Source organism: Sciurus carolinensis, chromosome 18 (genome assembly GCF_902686445.1).
Source record: "Sciurus carolinensis chromosome 18, mSciCar1.2, whole genome shotgun sequence".
Classification (NCBI taxonomy): domain Eukaryota; kingdom Metazoa; phylum Chordata; class Mammalia; order Rodentia; family Sciuridae; genus Sciurus; species Sciurus carolinensis.
The window spans coordinates 40,884,982-40,897,843 of NC_062230.1; the positions used below are offsets into that span (position 1 = coordinate 40,884,982).

The 12,862-nt window shown below is 53.0% G+C and overlaps 1 protein-coding gene across 2 annotated transcripts in view; it reads left to right on the top strand.

Moving 5' to 3' along the window:
• Nucleotides 1-12,862, top strand: part of Lmf1 (lipase maturation factor 1) — a 71,417-nt gene that overhangs the window by 34,324 nt on the left and 24,231 nt on the right. For both annotated transcript variants that reach the window (XM_047533464.1, XM_047533463.1), the window contains exon 5: nucleotides 12,683-12,748. In XM_047533464.1, coding sequence (XP_047389420.1) covers nucleotides 12,683-12,748 — 66 coding nt within the window. The remainder of the gene's footprint in view (nucleotides 1-12,682; nucleotides 12,749-12,862) is intronic.

Sequence of the window (12,862 nt, forward strand, 5' to 3'; positions counted from 1 at the left end):
CTCGCTCAGCTGCAGGGCCCTCTAAGGAGCGGGTGTGCTCACCAGCTTGATGGTGGCAGTTCGTCCAGCGTCTGTGGTGTCAGACCGGCATATTCTGAGCCCTCTGTGTACATTCTGCCAGTGGTTCCTCAGCGAAGACGGGAAAACAAAGCTAAAGAACAGAAACAAACACTACATTTAAGTAGTCTGGTAGTCGAACTAGTAACACTGGATTAATTGTGACGGGAACTCCATCCTGTTCTTACAGGCTTACTGCAGATCTCAGGTTTCTAGACATGGATCACTAAGGCTGGGTGTGGTGTTCACTGTAGTCCCAGGGACTTGGGAGGGTTGTGAGTTCAAGGCCAGCCTCAGAAATTTAGCGAGGCCCTAAGCAACCTGGCTGGGGATGTAATTCAGTCCATCCCCAGTACCAAAAAGTATAAGTAAATAAAAATAAATCATTAAAGGAAGACATATGTAACTTTATATGCATAAATTAAGCAACTTAGATGAAATGGTTATCAAAACTGACATAAGAAGAAATAAAAATTCTAAATATTTCTGTAAATTGAAATGATTCAAATTAACAAAATGTGCTTCCAGCTAAGAAAACTCTTAGCCCAGGACACTTGAGTAATGTGTCCTACAAAGTGTCTCAGGAGGAGCCCTCCAGCTTCTGACACAGGCATGCTTAGGGGCCAGCAAAGCCAGGGCCATGTTCTTCAAAAGCATAGACAAGCACTCTCCAGGAGTCTGGTGGACCCAGCAGGACATGAAAAGGTAAGGCTCAGTGGCCAGTGGGTTTCTCCCAGAATGCACAGTTGACTCAGTAGTCAAGGTTGATGCCATTCACCCCATTTACAGATTAAAGAAGCAAGAGATAAGTAACTGATTGTCTCAGTAGATGCAGAGAAGGCATTAGACAGAATTAAACATTCACGGTTAACAAAAACAAGTTCTTGGCCAGCAAACAGAAGGCAACTTCCTCAAGCTGATGAAGACAACTGTGTGGACGGCCTAAGCTAAAGCCATGTTTAGTAGTGAGGCTGGGAGCAAGGCTGGGCGTCTGCTCCCGACAGCTACCAGCAGGCATTGGAAATCTTAGCTTGCACAATAAAGCAGGAAAAAGAAATAAACTCCTGAGACTGGAACAGAAGAAGTAAAACGGCCTTTATTCCCAGAGGGGATGGTGGGTGCAAGGTCGTAAGAACAGTGTGAGGATTTATCCACAGCACGGGATCCCAGGCCAGGGCAGGAACCTCTGTGTCCTGTGTGCTAGAGAAGCTGGCAGAAAACTGAATTTTTAAATGTAGCATTTTCAGTGTTTAATGAAGGAAGTGCTGCTGTGTCCCAAACACCACCTAAGGTTGCTGAGAGGAATTAAAGGTGACTTAAGTAGGTAGGGAGATATACCCCATTCATGGTCCTGAGTTCTAGATCATTCCCAAGTCAATCTGCAGACTTCATGGAATCCCAAACACAAACCTGAAAAGAACTTCTCTTCATAAGTAAGTGTGGAAATGCCAGGACTCTACATAACCAAACGGCGGATAAGAATGAAGCTGTAGGAGGCACACTGCTTGGTTCCAAGAGCAGCTGTCAGGCTGCAGTGACAGGCTGAGGCACCACCACTGGCCTCCAAGTCACGCTGAGGGAGCCAGACTCAAGGGCATGTGCCCACCAGCCCCTCCATGAGGGCTCGGCATGTGCAGAGCCCAGTGGCCGGGAAGCAGCTGCTGGGGGGGGCCCACAGGGTGTTCCTGGGCACTGGGAGTGTGGGGCTAGGGGTGCAGGCCACACGGGAGAGTGCATTTACTAATCTCTGGCTGTGGCTACAGGCTGCAGGCACATTACCCTGACCTAAAGAGGCCGGGCCTCAGCCGGGGAGCCCAGGGAGGATGAACTGGAGAGCCGTAATTCACCAAGCCAGCTTACCAAGAACCGTGTGTCTCGGGTCCTAGGAAGTCAGGGTGCTCAGTCACATCCACCAGCCCAGACAGACACCGAGGGTGCTTCCCGTCTGCAGCAGCAGCAGCCCGGGGCATCTGCTTCCTTTTCTGTGTCGGGTGTCAGTGACATCCAGGTGGCCTTCAGGGATGGTTCCTCCATGACGGGCAGGGCAGGGACCTGGTGTGTCGGGAAGAACACAGGTGTGTTCCTGGGTGTGCTGCAGAGGCTGCTGTGGCTCCTCCTCGCCCATCCTCTGCTCACAGCCGCTCGCCCTCAGCATGCAGCCAAGGGAGCTGCACGGACATGGAGCAGTGGGCAGTGGCCCCCTGACACCTGCCCCAGACAGGACAGAGCAGGCCTCCGCCTCCAGGGAGCAGCAGGACCCTGCAGAGGGCCTCAGCAAGGAGCCCAGTACTGCCCCTGCTGTGGTCCTCTTCCCCCAACTCCAGGCAGCCTGTTGACTCCTGGTCTTCAGGTCATGCACGTGCTTCCCAGCATCGCAGGGCTGGCCAGGGCAATAAGGAGCCCAAGGTGTTGCAGGGGCAGAAGTGGAGCGGTTTCCACCCACCTCGCTGTTTTGGGGGATGGGCCTGCCTGTGTTCCTAGTGGGCAGCCCTGGGCGCATATGTGCAGGTGGGCTTGCTTGGGAGTGGGGAGCAACTTGGGTGTCTGAGCATGGTGCTGAGGGTCTTGGTCACCTTTAGTTCTGTGTTTTAAAGAAGGGTGCTTGTGCACCAGGTTATACCTTGCTTCTCATGAAAGGTGATTGTGGCAGGTCCGTGTTCTTGTCCAGCAGCACCTGAGCACCTGTCCTCAGAGCCCAGCCTTCTTATAGGGGCTGCTGTACTCTTGAGTGGGCAGAGAATGGATTCTCCATGGCCCTCTGTAGTCAGAGCTGCCCTCGAGTGCTCTGTCCTGATGAGTTGTTCTGTATGGACGGGTTAGCGCTCAGTTGCCGAAACACTGGGAATCGATCCAGTGTCTGTGTTGCTGGGAATTCTCAGACCTGGACAGTACCCAAGGGGACACTTCTTTTCCATTTTGACCCCTGGATAATTGAAAAGCCGAAAGCCTGCATCTCCCCACACCCCTGCCAGACCCCACTGCCTCCCGTCAGGAGGCTGTATGCATGTGTCCTGCTGAAAGTAGGAAGTGTGGAAGCGTCTGCATGTCTCCTCCCACCCAGTGGGACCTGCTTTGGGTGCGTTTTAGCTGAAGAGGGTGCAGGCCCCTCAGGTCACCAGAAGCAGGAGAGATTGTGGAGAACAGCAGGTAGCGTGCAGCGGTGCCTCAGAGCAGTCAGCTGTGCACACTGGGCTCACCCGGCTGCTCTTCTGTGGGGGCTCTTCACCCACTTTGCTCTGCATGTCCCCTCTCCTGTTCTGGTGGTGCGTGCTGCGCTTCAAAAATGTCTTCATGCTGTAGAAGCTCAGAAGCCAACATCCTCAATTTCTATGGAGAAAGACACGAGCCAGCTGGTGGTCTCCACGGGAAACGCACGTTGCTGCAGCTGAGGCACTGATTGTTGGCAATGCGGACTTGCAGCCTGGAGGGAGAAGGGGCAAGAGTGTGGCCTGAGGAATCGGTAGGGACGTGGGGCTCAGCTTCCCGTGTCCTTTGATGAGGCGATGCCCCAGCTGCGGGCTGTGGAAAGCAGCGGCAAGAGGCCCCTCATCCCCATACGGCTCCGGGTTCCTCCTGATTCACACGCGGGGCCTCAACTGCTGCACACCTGTGGCCACCCTGCTGTGGTGCCCACCCTGTGCATCACCCAGTAGTTGAGCCCTCTGTGCTGCTCATGAGCAAGCTGTCGTGGCCCTTGTTGACCCAGAAAAGCAACAACATCTGAAGTGGAGCTGAAACAGGCCCAGGTGATCAACAGCCTTCAGGTCAGAATTGGCGAGGCCGGGGCTGCAGCAGGCCCTGTGCCTGGAGCGGCTGTGAGAGACAGCCCCACGGCTGCAGTTGTGTCTGATATGCTGCCACAAAGCTCTGGGCATGTTAGGGAAGCTTTGGGCCAGAGGATTTGACCATGCAGACGAGATGGGCAGATTCCTTGAAAAGCAGCCATCAAAACTGATACAAGAAAAACAGGAAGTCTGGGTTGCTCCATGTCTGCTAAAGAAATTGAATTTGAAATGAAAAACCATTCCAGAAAGAAAGCCTCAGCCCCAATGGCTTCTCTGGGGAGCTCTGTCAAACACGTATGGAGGAAGGAACTGCAGTCCCACGCAGACCCGAGCAGGTGGTGGAGGAGGGACACTTCCTGAGTGGTTTCATGTGGCCAGCGTAACAGTGATGCGAACCCCGAAGAGGACGTTACCAAGGGAGGTCAGCCCGCACCCTGAGCACAGAGGCACCGCAGGCTGATGGCAGAAGGTGTGGTGAGCTCTTGGACATCAGTTGGGGGTGGTAGAGCGCTGGCCAAGCCTGTGTGAGGCGCTGGGCTCCATCCCCAGCACCCCAGAGAAATTCAAAATAAATATATGAATAAATACTTTTTTAAAAATTGTTTTAATAACTTCATTTTTTATTCATTTATACGTGGTGCTGAGAATTGAACCCAGTGCCTCACACATGCTAGGCAAGCGCTCCACCACTGAGCCACAACCCAGCCCCACGAACAAATACTTTTACAAATCAGTTCATGTCATTCGCTGTAGTAACAGTGAAGATGAAGACCCATTTTATTAGATCAGCAAAAAGTGATAAACTTGATGTCATTCCTGATGAAGACTCAACAGATTAGTATGAGGTATTTAAAGGGCATCTGAAGAACCCACTGAATGAAAGCTCTTACGTGAGCTGGAAACAAGCGTGTCTGCCCACGACACGCTTCCACGGCATGCCACGCTTCTCTGCAACGAAGCAAGACGTGTGAGACTTGGGATTGGAAGAGAGTGGAGCTGTTAGTCACAGACGTGATCGTGTGTGTAGAAAACCCAGTGTGACCTAAAAGCAGCTGCTGAGATGAACGGGAATTCAGGAAGGTCGCAGGCTGCAGGTCATCATGACAGACGGAATTTCCTGTACTATTAAACTTGCTATGATTGCATCAAAAAGCCCCCAAGTACCTCCTGATAAGCTTGATTAAGAATGTTTAAAACGTGTGCATTAGAAACTGAAACTCCACTGATGTGCTTTTCAAAAGACCTAAATAAGCGAGATGCCCTCTCCACAGAGCAAAAGACCCAGTATTGTGAAGATGTCTGTCTCACCCAATTTTATCTATAGTCAAGAAAATAAATATGTTCCAAACCCTTAGCTTTCTTTTGAGATACTGGAAAACCGATTGTAAAAATTTATGCATTCAGGATCTTGAACAGAGTTGGAGGGTTACACACCTAATCTTACAGCTTTCTTTAAAGCTGATGTGCAGTCTTCCTCTAAGCTAGAAACAGACCCACGGCACCACCAGGCATGGAGGTTCGACCCTGGGGCAAGTGGCTGGCTCTGACAGAGCCGGAGCGACGGGGCATCTGTGTCCCCGGAAGAGTGAAAGGGCGCTCAGGCCAGTTTTCAGGAGCTCTGTCAGCACAGAGTGGCTCCTGTGAGGGGCTGGCAGGACCCGGGGGGTCAGGGGCTGCACCTGTGCAGTCCACGGCAGTCCTGGGATACCCAGCGCGTCTATCCAGACCGGCACTCCCAGGGCTGGGAGCAGGAGCTGGGTGCCGCCGCACACAGGAGGCTGGCTGGCGTGTTCCAGGACACGAGTCCTCTGCCTCAGAGCAATGTCCACACCACCTCCCTGGAACGCCGGGGCTGGGGTCCAGGAAGCGCGTTGCTGGGCTTGAGCCTGTTTCTGCAGGCCCAGCGACTGTTCTGAACAGGATGAACCAGGATCATTTTAAAAGCTGTTTCCACGTTAGAGTATTCCACCCCCGGAGCACTCTGGGAGATGCTCGGGCCCCGGGGATGAGTCGGGGATCGTGGGCGATGCTGAAAGGTTAGTGAACAGGGTGGAGATGCCGTTAGCACAGAGCAAGGAGTTTACTAGGAACCGAGAGAACAGGCGAAGCTGCCGGGCAGGAGTGTAGCGTCTAGACCTTGGAGTGCAGCGCACCCCTGTGAACGCCAGAGCAGCGAGGTCCTCGGCCCTCCTGGTCCTGGCGTCCTGGGACGAGAGCAGTTATCCTAATGTGTCTCATCACACTTGCGGCTTCTTCCCCGCTCTGTCACCCTGCACGGAGCGCCCTGGAAAGGGCAGGCCTCCCTCCCCGGCAGCCTTTTTGTGCTGCTGTCGTCTGCTGTTAGTCTGCCTGCAGCCCATGGCAGGAGGACAGCCCATCCTTGGGGCTTGAAAGGGCAGCAAGCCCCCGATGTGCTGCAGCCTTTCAGAGCTGCCTGGCCGCAGAGCCAGGGAGCTCGGGGCCCGACGTTGCTCAAGTCAGCCTCTCCCTTTTGGTGCAGCTGGACTCGGGGGTTCTGCGTATCTGGACCAGAGAACCCATGTGATGCTTCTGTGTAGCACAGCACCCTCATCCACAGAAGCACCAGACGGACTGTGGGACGAGTCGGCTGGGACACCAGGCCGTTGGCCGGAGGTCTCTGTAGCCTGCAGGGTGACACCTGCCCCGTCCTGCATCTGAGAGCAGCAGGCCCCGCCCCTGCTGGTGGGGGCCCCAGGGCAGCTTAGCCCCCTGGCAAGAGCTGAGCCAGAGGATGGGGGCATCCAGGCCACACTGGCCTTCTTTTCCGTGCATGAGGCTGGGCATCCCCACGTGCAGTGGAGCTTTGAGAAGCAGTCTGGGACACGTGGGCCTCCGACAGGAGCACTGGGGTCCCCTGCTCCTCACACGAGGCCACGGCGTCTCCTGTCAGCCCTACGCACGTCCCTGGTGGAGAGCAGGAGGGTGGACGGGCAGCTGTGGCAGCGTGGCTCCCTCTGGTCTGCCATGCTGTGGGCCCAGCGTCTGCAGCGCGGGGGAGGCGGGAGGAGCACCATTACCCTTCCCTCCAGCAGGAGGAGTTCAGATTTAAGTGTCTCATCTGCTTAGCATTTGAATGACATTTTAATTATTTTGTTTTTTTCTCCTTTTCCTGGTTTGAATCTCCAAGGAGTCCTGTTCTTGAGTTCTGAGGGGGTGGGGGCACCTCACCAGGCTCATGGTGTCAAGGGTGGTGGTAGAGCTTCCCTGTCCAGTGGGTGCCTTCACCAGAAGCCAGCAGGGCCGCCCACGTGGGTGCAGGACAGGGTCTCCTGCAGCAGGCCGGCCCAGGTCCTGGTCAGACAGACACACCGACAAGGCCAAGGTGCCCTAGGAACGTGACCTGGGCGTGCCAGGCAGGAGTCCCAGTTGAACACTCTCCCCATCCCTGTTGCTTTGTGGTCCAAGCACACCCGTTTCCAGAGGCACGGCTTGTCCAGGTAACTCCTCCCGTGAATCCACACAGCAGTGCTCCCGGCCCCGGGCAGGACTGACTCCATGCTACACGTGGCTCCTCTGCAATGTCGAGAGCCAGCAGGAGACTCGAGCTGACCCAGGGAGGGGCTCCTCCAGAACCAGCTTTGCAGCGGGTGCTCCTCAGGGGTCCTGTGCAACCTGAGCTCGCGTGCTCCTGCAGGTGCCCGGCTGGCTCTGCTTACCCAGCTCCCCTGCAGTCGCTTGTCTCTGTCGCCCAGGTGTTGGTCGCTGCACCTGCACACTGTCCTCTAGCGTCCAGGCCACAGCTCCATGTGGCCGCAGCCCTTCCTGGTGCTCCCGCCACTTGCCCATCCCCTGGACTCCACGTTTCAGTACGTCCCACCTGCACGCGGTTTTGCCCCAGTTACCCTGCCTGGATGACCGCAGGAGCTGTGGTCTTTGCCGACCCCACAGCAGCCAGAGAAACCGCAGGCCGTGCACTGCCCCTGCAGCAGACCCTCAGCCACCCACTTTGTTCCCATGTGAGAACTGGTTGGGTCGACCTGGACCCGTCCCCCAAATGCTGGCCCACGTAGCTGGGATTGTGTTTTTGTGGTGTCATTACAGTGTGCCATCAGCTGGCTTCAGTAAGCGAGGTCGTCCACTGAAGGCCTTGGGTGGTGGTCCTAGCCCCTTCCCAGAGGTCTGGCTGCCCTTCCTAATGGCTGGCCAGCCCCCCGGCCTTCAGTGACTCTCCCTGGTTGTTTCTCTGGTCTCCCTGCCCACAGACTGTCCCGGGTTCCTGGGAACCTCCTGGCTTCTCTGCCCTGGCCCTTCCCTGTCCACTCTGCTACAGACACCCTAGCCCGTGCCAAGCCTCATGCCCACTGTGGTCATCTGCACTGCACTCTCCCTTCCTCACATGGCAGCCCCCAGCTCTGAAGGGCTGCTTCTCACTCAGGCCATCCGTCAATCCATCCACTTGCAGGCCAGCCTCCTGTGTGCCCCCAAACTCATGTGAATTCAGTTCTGCTCCCCTGCCTGTGGTAATGTTAACACCTCCCACACCTCACGAAAGGGATTAGTGCCCTGACAAAAGGGTCCCCACAGAGATCCTTCGTCCTCTTTCCTCTTCATGAGAGCACAGAAAGTGGTTGGCCATCTATAAGCCAGAAGTGAGCCCTTATCAGAACCAACCATGCCCGTTGACTTCCAGTCTTCAGAATGTGAGAAATCCGTGTAGTTGATAAGCCACCCACATGTAGCACTTTGTCATAGCAGATCGAGGTACCTGCTCCAGACCTTTCTTCTCTGTACCTTTGATCTTCCTGCCCAGCCCACCCCTGCAAGGATATGGCCTTCTCTGTGCCCAGTTGGATCTCACTAGAACTCACTCTGTGAGTGACGGATGAACAGGTGGATAGATGGATGATGGTTGGATGGAACAAAGATAGGTGGGGGGATGGTCAGTGACATTATGGATGTGTAATAAATGATGGATAGTTGAGTCAGTGAGTGATGGATGGGCAAATGGATGGAATGATTGGTGAGTAGATGGACAATGGATAGGGGGCTGATGGATGGATGATTGATGGGTAGACAGGTGAATGGCCTGTGGGTGAAAGAGTGGATAGATGGGTGAGGGATGAATGATGGGTAAATGAATGATGAATCATGAATGGATCAGTAGACATTGGATGGGTGGATGATGGATGAATGATTGATAGATGATAAATGGATGATGCTTGGATTATGAGTGGATATTCAATAGGCGAATGGATGGTGAATAGATGATGGATGGGGGATGGATGCATGGATCATGGTTATAGAGATGATGGATGAATAGATGAGTGGATGTTGGATAGATGAGGGATGCATGAATGATGGGTAGATGGATGATGAGTGGGTGTTGGATGGATGATGGAGAGATGATGGGTGGATGAATGATGAGGATAAATGGAAGATGAATAGTTGGTGGGTCATGTGTGAGTTTGTTAGATGGGTGAATGACAGAGGGATGCCTGGATAGATGAGTGTAGATGCCTGGATAATGAGTGAATGGATGATGAATGAGTGGATGGTGGGTAGATAATGGAGGAATGATAGATGGAAGGGTGATGTATTCTTGTTGGATGAGTGGATGTTGAATGGCTGTGGATAAATGATGAATGAGTGATGGGTGTTTGGATGATGGGTGAGTGAGTGGATACTGAATGCATGGAGGAATGGTAGATATATGATGGATGGGTAGGTTGGTGGTTGTTGCATGCATGAGTGGGTGGTGGAGAGTTGATGGGTGGATGATGGATTGTTGGGTGAGTGAATGTTGGATGGGTAGATGGATGGTGAACAGGTGATAAATGGATGATGGGTTGATAAGTGGCTTTGGATGGATGGCGGAGAGCAGATGGGTAGATGTGTAATGGATAGATTATGGATGATGAGTCTTTGTTCAATGTGGGAATGGAGATGGATAGATGATGGAAGGATGGTGAATGAATGATGGGTGAGTGAGTAGATGGTAGATGGTGGATGAGTGAGTGTGGATGATGGGTAGATGTTGGATGGGAGTATGAATGGTGGATAAATATTGGATAGATGGGTTATGGATGGAAGATGGGTGATAGATGCATAAAGAATTGGTGTATTGATGGAGGATTGATGGTTGGAAGAGGGGATGTTGGATTGATGGTGGATAGATTAAAAGCTGTGTGATGGTTGATGAGTGATGCATGTATGATGAATGAATGGATGATGGATGAGTGGTTGATGGTGAATGAGTGATGAATGGATAATGGATGAGTGAATGAAGACTGATGGATGGTGGATAAGATCTTTTTTTTTTTTTTTTTTTTTTTTTGCAGTGCTGGGGATTGAACCCAGGGCCTTGTGTTTGTGAGGCAAGCACTCTACCAACTGAGCTATCTCCCCAGTCCTGGATAAATTATTGATGGATGAATGATAGATGAATAATGGATATGTGGATGATGGGTGAGTGAATGTTGGATGGATGAATGAATGGGTGAGTGATGTATTATATAGTGTGGATATTGGGTGTACGAATGATGGATAAGTTGACGAGTGGATGTTGACTAGGTGGATGAATGGTGGATAAGACCTTGGTTGTATGAATGATGGATGCATGAATGATTGGTGGATGGTTGATGTACTGATGGATGCATGAAGGAAGGGTGGATGGATGAGTGATGAATGGCAGACAAAAGATGGGTGGGTAGATGGTAAATGATGATGGGTGAATGGATGATAGGAGGGTAGATGATGGATGGGTGGATGAGTGGATGTTGGATTGCTGGTGACTAGATGATAGATGAGTCATGAATGGATCATGGGTGCATGGGTGATAGTGGATAGATGATAGGTGGATGTGTGGGTGTTAATGGGTGATTTGATGGGTGAATGATGAATGGGGCAAATGAACAATGTTTGATGGATGGTGGATAGATTATTGATGGATTAAAAATGGATGTGTGGATGATGGATGGGTAGATGGTGAGTATTTGATAGATGATTGATGGTAGTTACATGATGAATGAATGATATGTTCATGCGTGATGGGTAGATGAGTGGATGTTGGATGGTGGAGCCATCATTTACAGATAAACGATGGATTGATTATGGGTGAACGGATGGTGGATGTTGGAATGGTGGATGATGGATGAGTTATGGATGGGTAAATGATGGATGGAGGAATAATGGATGGTGAGTGGATGGTTGATGGATTGAAGGGTGCTTGGATGATGAGTGGATGGATGAATGAACAGATGGATGAGTGATGAATGAATCACGAATGATGAGTGAGTGGGTGTTGCTTGGATGGTGTTACGGTTTGGATATTAGTTATTCCCCCAAAAGCTCACGTATGAGACAATGTAAGAAGGTTTAGAAGGGAAATGATTGGGTTATAAGAACTTCAACCCAATCTGTAAATTAATCCCCTGACAGGGATTAACTGAGTGGTAACTGCAGGCTGGTAGGGTATGGCTGGAGGAGGTGGGTCATTGAAACATGCCTTTGGGCTGAGCTTAGAGTCTCTACTTCCTGGTGTAATGTCTTAAGATGCTTCCCTCTACCACACTTCTGCCATGATGTTCTGCCTCATCTTGAGCCTTGAGGAATGGAGCCAGCTGTCTGGACTGAGATCTCTGAAACTGTGAGCCACCAAATAAACCTTTCCTCTTTTAAAATCGTTCTTGTCAGGTCTTTTAATCATAGCAGTAAAAAGCTGACTAAAACATGTAGGTAGATGTTGACTGTGTTGATGGATGGGGGTGGATGATTGGATAGATGGTGGGTGGATGAGTGGTGGATAGATTTTAGTGCACGGATGATAGGTGGGTGATGGCTATGGATTGTTGGATAAGTGGGTGTTGGATGGATGGGTGAGTGAGGGATGGGCTGTGGATGCATGGATAGCGGGTATATAGCCAGTGGCTGAATTGAGTGGATGTTGGCTCTGTGGGTGAATGGTGGACGGGTGAGTGATGAGTGGTGGCAATGGATTGCTGGATGGGTGGGTGTTGGATGGATGGTGGGTAGAGCATGAATAGGTGAGTGATGGAGGGATGATGACTGAGTCGATGAGTGACGTTGGCCGTGTGGCTGGACGGTGGATGGACCGTGGGTGAGTGATGAGTGGTGGTGGTGGATTGCTGGATGGACTTTTCCCGCACTTCGAGAGCAGCCTGGGCTGAATGGCTGTGTCGTTTCTTGCCCTACAGCTCAGGCAGTGTGGAGGAGACTGGGCTGGAATGGAGTCTCTACATCTAAAGCTAAGGTTTCAGTTCTGGTGGGGGCAGTTTTTTCTGACTCGTGAATGAATCACACCTAATGCTTCTAGTGTCCAAGAGAAAACAGATGGGGTGCGTCTGCTGTCCTCCTGCCTGGACACTAGGTAGCCAGGTCAGGGCCTCTGGGAGCCTGCTACCTGGTGGCATCCCTGTTCTCCACAGCCACGCTGCCTAGGGTCTCGTCTGACCAGTGAGCTCCTCGCTGCTCTGGAAGCTTCTCCAGCCAGAGCCATGTGCTCCCACCACCAGTGAGTCCCTGCCTGCCCCCTGGGTCCAGGACAGCAGTGGCTCCTGGGGAGACCCTGTTGGCCTGAGTGTGGGGTCCCCACGCGCGCTGTCCACAGCAGCTACAGCTGTGGGTGTGTGGAGCGGAGCTGCCCTCTGGCCCTGGGGCTTCATGTCTCTGTCCGTGGCGCAGACGTCTGGTCAGCCTGCAACGTCTAGAGCATGAGGTGGACACGTGTGGGCCAAGAGGTCACCCGTGCCGGACGCCCAGCTGGGCGGGCTCCGGCTTTGCACAGCGGGTGCTGTGACGTGGGCGGGCCAGCAGGCGCTCCTCGGCCCGTGGCTGACGCTGTTGCTGTCTTGCCTCCACAGGGCCTGGTCAAGATCCGCGGGGACCAGTGCTGGCGAGACCTCACCTGCCTGGACTTCCACTACGAGGTGAGCAGCAGGGCGCGGCCCCAGGCCTGCCAGTCTGCGCCCTGGGACGCCCCGCGCTCCGGGGCGGGTCTCCAGGCGCGTGCAGAGCGGCTCATGCCCGCGGGCTGGTGGAGA